This window comes from Sciurus vulgaris, assembly GCF_902686455.1.
Source record: "Sciurus vulgaris genome assembly, chromosome: 5".
Classification (NCBI taxonomy): Eukaryota; Metazoa; Chordata; class Mammalia; order Rodentia; family Sciuridae; genus Sciurus; species Sciurus vulgaris.
In genome coordinates this window covers 141,997,806-142,015,448 of record NC_136465.1, presented here as the reverse complement: position 1 = coordinate 142,015,448, position 17,643 = coordinate 141,997,806, and the positions used below count along the sequence as shown (strand labels likewise).

Here is a 17,643-nt window from a genome sequence, read left to right as displayed (position 1 = left end):
GAGCTAGCTGTGAAAGATTTTTAAGTGAAATTTTTATCATAGTAGATAGACTCTAAAAGCTTGAAAACAGCTGGGTGGGGTTTAGCAAAGAAAGTAATCCTAGATGGCATCTAAATGAAGACAGGCCCCTCCCTTTTGTAGTTTATCACAGGAAAATGCCATAAAAATATAAGAAGTTGTCTGAGTTGCCCCCTGCAAAGCACATTAGCTTTCTTTCCCTCATTTTATTACCAAAAGACCATCTTTTCTTTCAGGCCACAGTTGCAGCTTTTGCAGCTAGTGAAGGCCACTCCCACCCTCGGGTAGTCGAACTGCCAAAGACTGATGAAGGCCTTGGTTTTAACGTGATGGGAGGAAAGGAGCAAAATTCTCCCATTTATATCTCTCGCATCATTCCTGGAGGGGTGGCTGAAAGACACGGAGGCCTCAAAAGAGGAGACCAACTGCTATCAGTGAATGGAGTGGTATGTTCATAAAATAATCTGAGATTTTCTCCCTAAATATGTTCTTTTCTTTTTTTTTTTTTTTTTCCTGCTTTTACCAAAGTCAACATGGAAATCCTAGAACAGATCACAATTTTGCATCCAACCGGCTTCCTGAGGTTTGATGGACATTAAACCTATAAGAGCAGTAATTTCATATTTTTATGTCTTGTCTTTTTCAAGTATGATCAATATTAGCTAGTAGAAAAATCATCCCAGGAAATTATCCCAACTTGTAGGATTTTTCCCCCCAAATACTGTAATTGATTAATATTAAGATAACATAATAATTTTAAGGCACTTTTTATTTTAAGTTTCTGTAGCAAACACACATTTTAAAAACAAAGATAGAACTGGGCATGGTGACATATACTTGAAATCCCAGTAACTCGGGAGGCAGAGGCAGAGGATCACAAGTTCAAGGCCAGCCTTAGCAACTTAACAATGCCCTCAGTAACTTAGCACGACCCTGCCTTGAAAAACAAATAAAAAAAACTGGGGATGTGGCTCAGTTTTTAGAGTACCCCTGAGTTTGATCCCTGGTACCAAAAATAATTAATTAATTAATTAAAAATAAAGATAAAACATCTTACTTTATACTGTGTATGTGATGTTCAGTTTAAGAAGGATTTTTTTTTTTTTTTTTTTGGTACTGGGGATTGAACCCAGGGTGCTTTACCATTGAACTACATACACAACCCTTTATATTTTTTTTTATTTTAAGACAAGGTCTTGCTAAGTTGCTGAAGCTGGTCTTGAACCTGTGATCTTCCTGCCTGCCTCAGTCATTCAAGTTGCTAAGATTACAGACATGACTGTAGCCAGAAAGAGGAAACACGAGAAACAAAGGGAAATACACTGAATTTTTAAGCCATGTCTACAACTATAGAATAATACACATGTAGTAGCTCTCTTGCCATAAAGTTTGGTTACATTTTCTATTCTTTTTATAATAATTTTCCAATAAAATTCTATTCAGATATATGTTTTAAATTAAAAACACAAATATACATTTGTTTCAAAAGTTCATATTCTTTGGATACAGTGCTGCCACGTGGCATTCAGATAATGAGTTGCTAAAGAAATGGCTTCCTGTGAATAAATATCTCCCCATAGCTTCCACTTATATATAAATAACCAAAGAGCATAAATTTCAGAAATATAAGTAGGAATATACTATTGTTTACCTATCCATTAGCCTAAGATCTTCCTTCTAAGAATTTAAGATTTAATATATATATAAGCTAGATGGTTAAGATTTAATATATAAGCTAGATGGGTTCTTTGTAGCTACATTTATGCTTAGAACATAATATCCAATATAAAATGTATTTAGAATGCAATATTTTACTGGTAAACATAGAGTAAAATTCTTTTGTATTTTATATCTTGAATTTTGCTTTTCACTTTTAGCCTGGCAAGTAGTTTTATACTATCAAAACATATTCATTTAACTCTGTTGTTCTCTAATGAACATCAAAATGATCAATCCATGAATATTTTATAGCATTTCAGCATTCTAATTCTAAAATACTTTGAGATAAGTTTTTTTTTAATTGATTTTTTGTTTGCTATTATTTTTCAAGGCATGTTCCACTGACAATTTTAGAGTCAAACTTTCTGTAGAGGGCCCTCAGAGCTAGGCCATGCAAGTATGGCATATAGCAATCTATTCCTCAGGATATGAATTTATGATTTCTCTGAATATAATGGGTAGACCAAAGAAGATATAGATTTAAAAACAGTATGAAAGATGGTGGAATGAGACAAACATCATTACCCTATGTATGTGTATGATTACACAAATGGTACATTGTGCACAACCATAGAAATAAAAAGATGTGTACCCCATTTGTGTACAATGAATCAAAATGCAGTCTGTAAAAATAAAAAAAAAATTAAAAAAACAGTATGAAAAGTAACAAAAAATACCAAAATATAATAATTATAATTGTACAAAGCAACAATAAATATAAAGGACTGCTATTTAATAGGTAATTGACTTTGAGCTATCAAGGGAGCTGAAGAGCTTCTGTTTAACCCACACGTTGGCAAGGAACACAGCTGTAAGCATTGCACACTCATCCATTCCTTGCAGTGACCTTGTGATGAACCTGGGAGGTGGCAGGGAGCATTGAAACAATGGAATAAAAAAGATGGTGTTCTACCATTCCATATCCACATGATTATGGATTAATATCCGTGAACCTGAGTTTCCCTATCTGGAAAAGAGGAAATGGTAACTCTTTTCAAGGGCACTGATAAATATTACAGTGAGGCAAAATGTCCATTATTAAGAAGCGTCCTGCAATAGTTTGGTCACACTCACCTCTGATGGGCAGGTGTGGCTATTGAAGAAGTTGAAGTGAGGGAGGCTTAACCACCTATGATATTATTTTTGCTGCTTATATTAAAAGTAAGACTTTAAACAAATTCTCCTCCATATATAGGTAGATGTTAGCAAATATTTATTAGCAAGAAGGTAGTAACTGACTTTTACCACCTCTTTTGTAAATTTGATGAAATTCCACTCTGTCCATTCATAATCTTAGAGAAAAATATTCTCCTGAATCAGATAAGACAACATTCCAAGCTTGGGATTTTGTTACTCATAGATTCAGCCTTAGAGAACTGAAAATCCAATCATACTAACATTTGGAAATAGGATGGCTTAATGACAGAACTTTGGTCCCATCCCACCTATCCCTGCCCCACTAATCCTGTGGTACAGACCATAGGCCTCTTGAGATTCTTTCACCATGTTCATGCAAAGGTGGGGAACACCTCCACAATATTTTTATACTACCATATATTTAAAACTATAGTTTTGCCAATTAACTTCTATTTATAACATATCATGCTGGTTAATCGTTCACTAAAAGAAAATAATTTGCTAAACATCATTTGTTCATTGAAATAAGTACAACAAATACTCATGTAGTACACAGGGCTAAAGTATTACCTTTCTTATATAAGGCTGGCCAACCACCCCTAGACTGATTAATTAAGCTCCTAAAATTTCAGTTTAACATATTGCACCTCTATATAATGATATAAGCTACCTACTTTAAAGTGTTTAAAAGTTGTATACATTTGAACAGCAGATGTTCATCAAAACATAGTTTTCTGTAAATGAGAAACTTCATGACCCAGTGATTATTCATAGTCAAAATCGTAATTAATGTGTAGTAGTTAATTCAATTCTAGGAGTCTGGACTTTTAATACTAGTTAAAAGTCCAGCAGTCTTTTCAGTATAAATATTCCAGGGAAATAGCAGTATTTAGTGGAAAAAAATTATTCTACAATGAAATGAATTTTAGGCCCTGTAATAGGTCAAAAAAGGAAAAGATAGGCAAATGATCTAATGATTTCTATTTCTTCTTTGAAATAAAGTACCATTTGGGAGATTAATATGGAAGATTTTTTTTCATGGCATTGTAAACATGCCTTTCTAAACTGAGAGCAAATTTTTAAGGAAATGAAGCAAAACTACTTCAGCATAAGTTCTCTGGGGATAATTCCCAACTGTCCCACTTAAACATAAAGAAATCAGTCCATGGACATTTAAACATCTGGAGAGACATCTTAAATGATGCCCTGATCATTTTTGTTTCTTTTTGTATCCTGACTGCATATAGAAAGGCTATATCATGAATCTGCTGAAAAATTGTAGCATGTTAACACAGAACTGTTAACATGGAATCCTAGATAATAAAGTGGGATGGAAAGGGGGAAAATCAATAAGTAGAAATAAAGAAATGATACAGCAATTGAGCAATTGATTTTTTTCTTTTAGCTTCTTATGAGTCAAAAAAGAAGAAAATTCAGACCAGTTCAGCTATCACTGGGAGAGATTTTTTTTTTTTCTATTCCTGGGCTCCGAGAGAAATTTCCCAGGGGATTTTTACAAATGAGACATTGAATCACCTAATACAATTTTACAGAAAATACAGAGGCCTTTTGTGTATGACTACCTCTTATGTCAACCCTCAGTGAATGCTGAATGCTGAATAAAATTTAACATTAATAGGAGGTCAAAATGTTACAGTTTGAATTTATAGCTTTCTAATGATCTCCCTTTCACCCTTTTATGCTCAAGTGTTTTCTCAGCAATTTTTGGAAAAGTCTGAAGGACTAATTTGAAGGTTGCAGCCAATGTGGAGCCAGCAGGAACAGTAAATATATTTAGTGATAGAACCAAGATATTAAAAATCTCAATTGAATGGTACAATAGGCCTAACTTAATAAGAATCTACATGAAGTCCTGCTCCTATGCCCAGAAAACTAACTATGTACATGCAGAATCAGGGAGTAGTGTTTAAACATCAAAGCTTGAAAATAAAAGTCCTGGGCTCTCAACTGATTTCAAGAATAATATGAGACAAGTTGAGATGGAGGAAGCAAAAACAAATTAATGTTATATTAGGCGCATTTATACAATTCTGTATCTTATATAGAATAGGGAAAGAGATTGGCCCAGCTCTTGGATAACCTGTATGGCCCCCACCCTACTGGGTTCCAATCCAATAAACCCATGCACTGGTGAGTCTATTATATGAGGAACATGTTAAAGAAGGACTTGAGTTGTTTGGAGTGGAAAAAAGTATATCTAGGGGAACGATGACTGTCTTCTTCAGTTGTCCACCATTGTGCAAGGCGTCACATGGCAGAACCAAGACCAGTGAGGGGAAGGTCACAGGAATGGCAAATTTCAACTCATTACAATACAGAGCTTTTAAACATGTTGAGAAAGACCAAATTGTAAAGTGTTATATGACCATCACAGAATTTTAATCAGAGATTAGACTGCCTGACATAAGTATTTCAAAATACATGTGCCTAGGATAGAGTTGGAACGGTTGGCCTGAGGTCCCTTCTGTGATTTATGTCATTGAATGGGATTTTGCCGAGGTTACTGTATACCCTGTCACTACCACTACACACACGCCACCTTACACTCTGAGGTAAGAGAGTAGGTTCCACCTACTGTCCATGCACACTGTTCATGAGACATTTTTTTTTTAAATGGGAAAATTATGTCGACTACAGTTTAGTTCTTTACAGTTTGTTAATAGTGTTTACATGGCATTCTCTCATTTGTTACTAAAACGATTGTTTCCTCTCTCTCCTCTTTCTTTCTCTCACTCTCTCTCTCTCTCTCTCACACACACACACACACACACACACACACACACGCACATCCCAGTGCATATACTTCCATGTACATGCTGGCCCACATCTAAATATACATATGAATTGAATTACAATCCCTATTATGTCATAGCTGATATTTACCAAATGTAAAAACTTGTCCTTTAAAAACCAATCCCAGTAGAATCTGCATAAATTCTGTGGATTGTAACAATGTTAATTTCCTGTTTTGAATATTATAGTATAGTTTTTAAAAATGTTAATATTGTAGGAAACTGGATAAAGGGTGCAAGGGGCATCCCTGTACTTTTCAACTTCCTGTAAGTCCATCATTATTTTTTTTAAAAAAGAGGGGAGGGGATAAAAGGAGGAGAAAATCTAAAAGAGTGAACTCCACATATGATTTCCTACTGGTGTTGGTGGTAAAGAAGGCAGGTAAGGGGCAAGAAGGCAGAGGACAGAAAGATAAAACACTAGCATGAGAACTTTAATTAGACCTTCACTGGTTCCCGAAATCCAGACATTGTTGTAGAGCACCATTGGGAGGGAAATGGTAGCTAAATTTACCTAGGTCTGTAATGAAACCTAAATAAAGCTGTTGATACAGTGTATGCACATTGCTAATTGATTCTTAAACATAACAGATGAATGAATAAAAGTGTAGAGATGGACCAGAATAAATTGTTTGCCTGGAATACGGTATCTGGCTTTTTTCCCATTTTATAAATACCAATGCCAAGTTAAGGGTGAGTACTCACAGCCCAAATTAGTTATGCAAAGTGGCTGTCAGGTGTGGAATGAGGATGAAACAAAAATTAGAACTCTAGATTTGAGCTCATGTGAAGCTATAGAATCCCAGAGGAGAAATCTGAATTAAAATTTTATCTGCTGCCTGAATGAAGAGAAATGTAACTTAAAATATTTTTAATTGCAATGAAACACACAGCAAGATTTCTGCAAAAATTTAAGTTCTACAATAAAATGTGTGCTCCACTGACAGCAGCAATGTTTGTAGATTGCTTTACCAACAGACTTAGTCCCTTTTCACAGTTGAAGCTCCATAAATATTTGTTGGGTGACAGACACTGCTGTTAAGTACTTTACATGAATGTATTATTTTCTCATAATATTTTGTGATAGGTGGCATTAATACCATTTTCATTTAACCAATGAGGGACCTCAGGAAGAGAAAGATTCAGTAACTTGACCAAGCTTGTAGAGCTACAGAATGGCAGAGCTGGAGACTCTGGCTCAAGCCTTCAGCCTTATTAGTCATAATTTAACTGTGAATAAATATCTTAACCATGAATAAATTAGTCCTTTCTTGTATGCTGTAGAAAAGATCAAAGTTTCTTAACCTTGATGGGTTTACTTAAGTGCATTTTTGGTGGAGAGAAGTCAATTATTTTGCTCAGTTACGAGGGGCTTTGACCTTTCAAAAGTTAAGAAGCACTTCTAAAGATAGCAATGTTTTAAAAATGAAGTTCCCCTGAATTTCAAATGGTTCAGAACATTCAGGAGGTATGTATGAAGAGTGTGGTCAGAAGGTGTTTGAATAGTTCCACACTTGTGTAGTCCATCATTTCACTTCGTACAAGCCACCAGAGTGTCCTGAGCAGCCATGCTCCTTGGTTAACTCAAAAGTGTTCCTATAGGGTATTCAGGATGGCATGAATAGGAGAAAGACAGACCCTTGATATTCAGTTCTTTTATGGGCCTAGAATGCTAATCCCAAGTTAATTCTAGGTGGAGAGGCATCAAGTAAAGCTCTTCTCATATCCTTCCTACTTAGGAGTCAGCAAATTCTTTCTTTACTAACAGCCACATGTGGGAGACTGTTTGGGTTACAATTAAATATGAGTGCAAGCTGGAATTTCAGTTAAGTGCTGAAAATTTTTGTTCTGGTGGTGATATCATGTGACACTTCACTCACATTTGTGAAGGAACCAAGAGATGTACAATTATATCACTTTACCCCAGTCACCTTCATAAGGACATAAATAACACAGCCTGATCCAATGTATTTTGTAATAGTCAGCATGTTGCGGTCTAGTCCCCTTCATTTTTCTGTTTGTTTGGTTGTTTTGTTTTTGGTATTAGGTATTGAACCCACTGAGCTACAACCCCAATCCTTTTTATCTTTTATTTTAAGACAGTGTTTTTGTTAGCTGTTCATCACTGTAAACAAAATACCTGACAAGAATAGCTTCAAGATGGAAAAGTTTATTTGGGCTCAGTTTCAAAGGTTCAGTCTCTGGTTGGCCGACTCCATAGCTCTTGGGCCCAAGGCAGAAGAGCATGTCAGAGGAAAGCTGCTCAGGACACAACACCAGTAAGCAGAGAGAAAGCTTAGCTCATCAGAGACGAAATATAAACCCTAACGACAAACCCCCAGTGAACGACTTTCTCCAGCCACACCAAACCTACTATACAGTTTCCACTCAGTTAATCTATATCAATGGATTAATCCACCAATTAGTTCACAGCTCTCATAATCTAATCATCTTAACCTCTGAACATTCTGGCATTGTCTCACACATTAGCTTTTGAAGAACACCTCATATCTAAACCATAACAGACAGGCTCTCACAATGTAAACCAGGCTGGCCTTGAACTTTTGATCCTCCTGCCTCAGCTTCCTGGGTTGCTGGGATTACACATATGTGCCATCACACCCTAGTTCCCTTCATTCAGAGTTGATATATGAGAAGAGATCTTTTAGTTTAAAAAGCACATAAGATGTCACAATTAATCCCACTATTATATATATAACTATTATGCACCCCCAAAAATTAAGAAAACTAGAGGAAGACCTTTTTTGAAAACTTTGAAAATACTAGAGGAAAACAGTCTTCAAGACATGGGTATAGGTAATGATTTCTTGAACAAGACTCCAATAGCTCAGAAGATAACAAGAATTAACAAGTGGAATTGCCTTGAATGAAAAAGTTTCTGTACAGCAAAGGAAATAATAAAGACAGAGTCTTCAGAATAGGAGAAAATTTTTGCCAATACTAATCTGACAGAGAATAATATCCAGAATATATAAAGAACTTAAAATATTTAACAACATAATCAAGTAACCCAATTAATAAAGGGACAAAAGAGCTGAAGAGATACTTCTTAAATGAAGTACAAATGACCAATAAATATAAAAAATTACTCAAAATAAAAAATTATTCAAAAATAAAAAATTAAAACTACATTCAGATTCCATCTCATTTCAGTCAGAATGGCTATTATCAAGAAAAAAAAAAAAAGGATAACCAATCCTGGAAAGGTTGTGGGGAAAAGAAAAGATACCCTTATAAACTGTTGGTGAGAATGGTACAGCAACTATGGAAAACAGTATAGAGAGTCCTCAAAAACACTAAAAACAGAACTGCTATTGAATCCAGCTGTACCACTCCTGGGTATATATCTGAAGGAATCAAAATCAGCATACAGTAGAGATACCTGTGGATATCATGCCACTGTTCACAATAACCAAGCTAAGGAATCAGCCTAGATGGCCACTGACAGATGAATGGACAAAGAAAATGTGATAAACATACACACTGGACTATGATTCAGCTATAAAGAAGAATGAAGTTGTATAATTTGAAGGAAAATGGATAGAACTAGGGACTATCATGTTAGGCAAACTAAACCAGACTCAGAAAGATAAATATTGCAGGTTTTCTCTCATATGTGATAATTAGGGGGGGGGGTGGAAAAGATGACATGAAACTAGAAAAGGAATGGGGTGTGAAGAGATAGGGTGGATGGATATGAACAAAGTGTGTCACATGCATGTTTGAAATCGTCAAAATAAAATCCATTATTTTGTACAGTTGATACATAGTGATTATGATGATAATTTTGAAAATTGGAACACTGAAATGTTGCACCAACTAAATGGAACAGGTAACAGTAGCTTCCAGTCCAGAACTGCCACATTCCTACCCTGTGATTTCAGCCCTCAAAAATGAGCACCATGTCCCTCAGCTTTCACACCTTAATGGCCAACTTTAGCTTTGAGGATGCACCGAGATTGTGCTGATAAAACTGACTGAAAGTGTATCAGTGACAGAACACAGTTCCAGTTATTCAGTTTTAAAGAACATCATTGCTAGATGAAGGAAGCATTCCCATGCATAGGGGTCACACTGACCTAAATCTCTATTTAGTTTGCTGGTAACCGGTATTTGACAAATCAGCTTAGTTATTGATATAGTCTTTCTCAAAGTTATTTTTGCCATTAATGTTTTTGCATTTTCCTCAATATTGTGTTTTTATTTTAGCAGTGCTTTTCATCCATTCATTTATTATTTGTGGAGCAATTATGTGCCAGCTGCTGAGCTATGCCCTGGGAATAGAGCAGGGACAAAACAGAAATGGTTACAATGCTCATGGAACTTTCTGCCTGGTAGAAAGTAAGAAAATAATGACAATAATAATAATATTAAATACATACCCATAAATTTACCACTTATCCCAACCTAAGGGAAATTTCTCCTGTGATTCAGTTTGATTCCACATTGGTCAGAATAATAAGATCTTCACTCTATGTGCATATTAGTTTCCTAGAGCTGCGGAAACAAATTACCTTGTATTTGGTGGTTTATACAAAGAATTTTTTTTCCCACAAGACTTATGGGCCAGAAGTCTAAACTGGTTTCAACTGGCCCCAAACCAAGTGTCAACAGGGCTATTCTAGGGGAGAAGCTTTTCTTCATTCTCTCAGTGTCTAGTGTCTGCTGGCATTCTTCCATTTGTGGTCACCTCACTCCAATCTCTTTTTCCATGGTAACAGCACCTTCTCTTCTCTGCCTCTACTTCCCTCTTAAAAGGAGACTTATGATTGTATTTAGAGCCCACTGAGATAATGCGGAATAATCTTCTCATCTCAAGATCCATAACTTAATCTCATCTGAAAAAAAAAATTACTCTATACAAAATAACACTTTCAGGTTCCAGGAAATGGGACCTGATATCTTTGGACACATACCAGCCTTCTGCAATGTGTAAGTATAAATCCAGCATTTCCACAAGTGTCCAGGGCTCTGGAACACGATCATTTATCCACAGGCAGTGGGCATGTTGGTTTTTCACTTTCAGGACAGCTTGTGCTGAGTATTTCTCACTCTACTCTGGGTTTCAACAATACAAGGTCCTCCTCTCCCTCTCATTCTGGCCATTTTGCTCGTTCAACTTCCGTCTATCTAGTCAGTGAAGTCCTTCAGTCTCCCCTTCCTCCTTCCCTTGGTCCCAATCTTCCTAGTCATTGATGGGATTAAAAAAAAAAAAAAACTGATAATGAAAACATTAGAACATATTTCTGCCTTTTCTAGCCAAAGACTTTTGGCTATTTTGAGGTTCTTTTCCCCTTCATAGGTGTGGATTGAAGAAAGTAGTTGGGGGGGGATATACAAAGGACACAGATTTGTACTTTAGGATGTAACACTGCCTCAGAATGAAACACTGTGACCGGTGTTACAGATGATAAAAAAGAACCGTGCAATGGAACAAGAGGAATTGCTTTTAATTGTGTTAGAATGACCTCTTTGAAGGGTGACATTTAAGCTGAGATTAAGATGAGGAATATCACTCATTACCAGAAGAGAGAGCTTGCCTGAAGGTATGAAGAGAAGAAACTCTATGCCTTGCCCTGTGGGAGTAACTGAAAGGTCAGGGGCATCTGGGCACAGACAATGGGGTAAGATAAGACTAAAGGTTGATGGGGATTCAACCAATAGAGTCTCAAGGTATACCCAAAAGTCTTTATTTTGTTTTAACTGTCATAGGGACCTCAATGTGGTATATCAATTCCTGAAGTCTGGTGATATTCCAAGAGTTCCGGATAGCTCCTAAGGCTACTCACTAAGAAGTAAAACATATTTCATCTATTTTTTTGTTGTTGTTGTTTTCTTCTATATTGAAATTTTCTTTCTATACTCTTAACTCACTTAACCAGGATCTAGCAGATAAAATCTTTGAGACAATCTTCCTTCTTTCTATTGTTATTTTTAATGGAACTTTCACTTTGTTGTGGATTGACATTTTCAGTGTTTCAAAGAGGGCTTATTAAATTTCAAATTCTTAAAGTCTCTCAGGAGTTTAAAGATATTCCAGGTTCCTTTACTCTTTGGTACTCTATTTTATCATCTGCAAAGCAGAAATAGCAATGCCTTTTCAACAGGGCTGATCTGAAGATTAAGTAAAAGAAAGTATGTGAGAGTATCTGTCATTATGCTGGATACCTTTTGAATATACAATAACTGTCCCTGGCATATAATTTTGTCTGCATATATAGTTAAACACCCAATTCAGTTTAAGTCATTTCCACTGCATTCTGTTTATCTTCAAAAGACAGTAAAAGTCCCCCATTAAATACTCTAATTCCAAAAGCAGTAAATCCCTTTCACTGGCTGATATAACACCTGCCCTGTCTACATAGTTAATTTGGGTAAAAGAAAGGAATGATAAACATAGCATTGGAAAAATTATATTTTGTTTCTACAAAAACACAATATTATTACTATACATTTAAATTATTAGGTAGCCTTTTCTTCGAAACCCCAAATGAATCTCTCCATGCTTCCTATTGTGACACAGCCTTAATTTACAAAAGCAGGAAATGTAAACAGAGTAATGATTCTTCTGTTCTGACTGAGAAATATGTGGTTCATCCCAGAAGAATACAGTGTTTGTCTTCAAATTCTTGCCAGGTCAAGTCTGGCATCATTTATGCTTTGTAGAACTCACCAAATGCAATTATCAGTCATTGCTTTAATCATTAATGGAAATGTCAGAGTGAATAAGTTAATAGTTGGTCCTCTAGTGAGAGGGGATAACATGTGCCCAACATATTAAAAAATGGCATGATGTTTGCAGCTAAAGAGTAGGGTGGGAAGAATAGGCAGGAACTATGTCACAGAAGTCCCCATAAGCCATGATACAGAACCCGGGTTTATCACTTGAAGGTGGCAGAAAATGGCCAAAATAATAAGGTTTTATTTGCATGCAAATAAGTTGTTCTGGCATCTGGGCATCAGGTGTTTGAAGAAGTAGAGGAAAAACTGGAGTTGGTGAGATCAACCTGGAAATTCTGTGGTCTAAAGAGACAGGATTAAGGTGGTAAATGGGAGAAGCGTAACTAGGATGGAGAAAAAGGATGAGATTTGAAAACTCATTTGGAGGGAATGCTACCCAAACCAAGACATGGTGATTTGTTGAATGTGAGAGGTGAAAGATAAGGATTTGCTGAGGAACTCTGATTTCTGGCTTGGATCTTGCCTTCTGCTGATACAGGAAAAAAGATGGAGGAACGCAAATGAGGAGCTTGGTGCTCACCCTCCAGTGGTTTCTGTGAATCATTCATGTGTACCAGAGGTTTTAATTTAGCTTTACCTCTTGTGAGAAGGGAATTTAAAATTAACAGAGGTCTATCAAACTGACAGCAATTCGGGATAGAAAACTTTAAAAGCTTCTACTACATAAACTTTTCAGTATTACGTATCTTCACCAAGATTTTTTACCCATAGAATAATTGATATTTTGAACCAGATGTTTACTAGGAAGGCTATTCTGTGTATTGGAAGATGTTTACCATTTTCCAGTAACTCCTCACTCCTCCAGTCATGACAATCAAAATACGTCTCCAGATATTACCCCTGTCTCCTGAGAGGCAAAATCATCCCAATTGAGAACTATTATCTTAAACTAAATTAGTTCAATTTCATGAAAACTGATGACAGCCAAATAGCAGCTGAATTATTCAAATTTAAATGTACACAGTGTACACTATATGGTATATGAGACTAGAATTAACTTCTATTCAATGGTAACACATAGGGAATTCCACAAATAAGGACCATTCAGGAAAAGGGACCTCACCTAATAGCTCCTCTCTAGATGGTGAGATCTATGAGAAGAAACACCACCAAGAATCCTAATTACCATGGATGACAAAAGGCAAAGCAGTTGATAGCTCACCATTATTAAATTTGTCATTGAATCTGTCTCTACAGGCAAACAATACTGTAGGAATATCACTTCCAAGTTCTCAGACTGCCAGAAAGATTTATTAGCCATGTGCTGTGCCTGTAAACCAGGAAGGGAGCGGTTTATGGAAAACATGGGTCATACCCTAAAGGAGCTTTTTATCTAATTCTCCTGGAAACATCAAATTAAGGTTTCATAAGTAAAAATGGCTGCACTACTCAGAATTGGCCTTAGCTTAAGCCTTGGTAGGAATGTTGTTCTAATGTATCATAAATAAAACTATGCCAAAGCCTTGCCACTTTTCTCTTCTGTCCAAGTCCAGACGGCATAGTGTATTTTTGAAAACTCAATAAAATCTGTAACTAAAATTCATAGGGAACCTGAAAGCTTGCTCCCAGTTTACAGTGGATCTGAAATGAAATTGGCCATCAGGCTAGAGGATAGGCAGATGCTTATTCCGAATTTCCCCTATTTTTGTGCCCATGATCTGTTTAAATTTCTTAAATCTCAATTAAACAATAATTATTGTTTTGCTGTTCACTTTTTTCTATGATTTTTATTTGTTTTAATTAGTTATACATGGTAGTAGAATGTACTATGATACATCATATATAAATGGAGTATAATTTCTCATTTTTCTGGTTGTGCATGATATAGAGTCCCACTAGTCCTGTGTCATAGATGCACATAGGGTAATAATGTCTGATTTCTTCTACTATCCTTCCTACCCCATCCCCCTCCCCTCCTTTCACTCCCTATACCTAATTTAAAGTCACTCTATCCTTCCCTAGCTTCCCACATACCCGCCCCTGCCCTTATTGTAAGTTGGCATCCATGTATTAGAGAAAATATTCGGCCTTTGTTTTTTGGGGATTGGCTAATTTTGCTTAGCATGATGTTCTCCAGCTCCATTCATTTACCTTTCAAGCAATGTAAAAACACCTTAAAATTACATTGCCTGTACTATAACAATGGCTGAAATTTAGCTGCAGTTAATTACCCTGGGAGCCCAGTGTACCTACCATGGCACATGGGTTCTGTTTTACTAGATGGAAGTGGCAGGAAGGATGATATATAGCTGTATGATGTTGGTTATCAGAGCACACATCACTTTATAGTGTCAATATTTATAGGTGTTTAAAATATACTTCCTTTCGGTTGTACTGGATATAATTTTGCACATATTAAGGTATTCCACAAAGAAGTTCAATCACTTTTGAACTTAATCAATGACTTATCCTGACCTCTATAACTCTGGGTGTTTTGTTTTGTTTTAACAATATGATCAAGAATTTAATTAGGTGCATCTTTAAGTATGTGTGCTTGATTTTCCTGTGAATAAAATGAATCCAATAGTGTCACAAACTCTCCTGTTAATGCCCTTTCCATTTTTTATGAGATTTTGAGGCCTTGATCAAACTTTTCACTTTTGCTGTGTTTGTTGTTACTACTATACCTAGATCCAAGCACATTCACCTGGTTTTTCTAATAGATCAGCTGCTCAGTTAATCCAACACAATCCTTAATATGAGATATGTTGATAGTGCAACCAGTTGACAAAATATAAATAAATACCCTGTATCTAGAGAAGACAAACAAGGTCGTATGTCACTGCCCCAGCACTGTCCCAGTATTCATTCATTCATTCAATAAGCATTTATGAAGCCTCTGTATTGTGTTATTTGAGGCAGGGCCAGGATTCTTTATAAAAGTACCGTGTGCTGATGGCACCACTGGAACTCCAGGATTCTTTAGTGATGAGAGAAATAAATATAAGTTCTTATCTTTGTGGAGTTTATATTAGAGTAGGGCAGAGAAACAATAAACAGAACACATAAGTAAGCACATACAATGTTAGATGCTGGCAAATGCTGAGGAGCAAGAGCAGTGAGCACAGTGCAGAGGGATGGGGAATGACAGCGTGGGGGAGGGAGGGATCAGCCTGGTGCTGGTCGCAGCAGCTGGTGAGAAGGTGGTATCAGAAGAAAGGATGGAAGGAAGTAGGGAGTGAGCCACATGAGCGGCTGAGCAAGAACATTCTGTCCAGAGGCAGGGCTCAGCAGAGTCACTAAGATGGAAGAGCACTGGTATGCTGGAGAAGTAGAAGAGAGGGAGTGACAAGTTCAGTAGGAGTAGATCGAGGGATTTAGTTTTTAAGTATTTTTCTAATTTAAAAAAAAAAGTCAACTTTTAAAAAACTCTATCTTCTATTCAGTATGGATGCCACCACATTAAAATGATTAATTTTAAATCCCCTAGACATTAGATTTTGAAATAAAGCAGGCAACCCCAAATGTAGGAACAATATTGATGACACAGGTAACAGAAAGAGCTTCCTTCAAGAGCTGCCAGGACAGGCATTTGCAAAGCACTGTAAATGCACAGGGGCGTTGGATTCTCATTTAGTCCTGCACAGGCACAAACTATCTCAATGCAATTTGTGAAGTTTGATGAGTAACTTGCTAACTTCTCTGAACCCTAGTTTCTTCATTGCTAAGAGATAATAATAATGGTAGGTACCTAGTTTATAGTGTTTAAGTGGCATAATGTAAGTTATAAACATGGAGTAAATACCAAATAAATGCTAGTTTTTATCATTGTTACTAGTTCATAATGAAGGCAGCAGCCTCCATGGCTTACATAAGAAATCATTAAAGTTGTATTTGTTTGTTTTTTTGTTTGTTTGTTTTTCTTTTTCAGAAAAGTGACTGCATATTTAACTTTCAAAATCATGGGTGAACATAAGCAATCCATGAAGCTTAAATATTTACTCATTCAATCACTTAGCGAAATGTTACTGGGTCTGGCCATGTCTTAGTCACTGGTGAAATAAAAGAATAAAGATACTCTCTCCAATTTTACTTAAAGATAGGGGGAAGAAACAGAGAAGCAGATCACTTTTTCAATGTAGTTATCTTTTAAGTATGGAGTTGCCTGGTTGGCCATAGAAGTAGCATCTCACCCAAGCAAGAGGTGGGGAAAATTTGGGCAAGTAGGTATTGACCAGGTGAATGAGGCATTGAGGAACAACATATGGAAGGGTCCAGACCCTAGAGAAAATTGTACCTTCTTCTAATTGGGGGCTTTGAGAATAATCACTTGAAGCTGAAAAACAGGAGTAGGGGCAAATCATAAAAGGAGTAGTACACTAGTCTGAAGACTTTGGGCTCTATCTGAGCAATACGAGGACACAGAGTAATTTCCAGCAAGAATATTACATGATCAAATTTGCATTTTTGAGTGATTACTGTAATTGCAGTGTGAAGAGTGGTTTAGAAGGGGCCAGAGTTAGAGGCAGGGCAACCAGGCATGGATATAATTTGATGTTTTGTGGGAGAAGAAACAGATCTCATTATGAATCTGTTGTGTAAGGAAGACTGATGCTTCTTTGTTAAAATACATTATTATTTGCAGGAGGAGTGGGGGAAGGGATCAATATTAATTGTACCAAAGAAGAAATATAAAGCCAACTCATTTGATTTTCAGGAAAAATCCTTAGGTCGATTGATTCGTAGCTCTCTCTCTCTGGGGTCTCGACATCTATCAATATTGAAATCACTGTAGTTTTTCATTTCAGGAGCCATTAGATGAAAAGCAAAAGTTTAAGCATGAAGTATTTCATAATCCTTCCTTGCCATTGCTCAGTCAAACATTATGCCCTGAAAAAAAAATGTGAATTTATAGCATGTACTCAGAGCTATGAATGATCTGCCAGGCCATATAACTGATGTGCTGTTACCATCAAACAGACATCTGTGAGGAAGGGGGCAGGGGGAAGTGCTCACGTTTCAGCAAATTAATGATACCAGGAGAAAAAAACCATACAGTCGTGACTGTTCAAACAGAACCTCAGAGGCATTCTATTATAATTGGCATTTGGAAAGTCCCATGGACCACACTTGTGCATCCCTAATTTCTGAGGTAATTCAGCTAAAATCCCTTCATTTCACCTGAATTACCCAGACAATTATAGTTGATTTTTTTTTCTTTTTGCTCAAATTACTTCAAAGCAATGCCTCAAAG

The 17,643-nt window shown here is 36.4% G+C and overlaps 1 protein-coding gene across 2 annotated transcripts in view; it reads left to right on the top strand.

Moving 5' to 3' along the window:
- Positions 1-17,643, top strand: part of LIN7A (lin-7 homolog A, crumbs cell polarity complex component) — a 140,892-nt gene that overhangs the window by 94,454 nt on the left and 28,795 nt on the right. For both annotated transcript variants that reach the window (XM_079141185.1, XM_079141186.1), the window contains exon 4: positions 255-464. In XM_079141185.1, the coding sequence (XP_078997311.1) occupies positions 255-464 (210 nt within the window). The remainder of the gene's footprint in view (positions 1-254; positions 465-17,643) is intronic.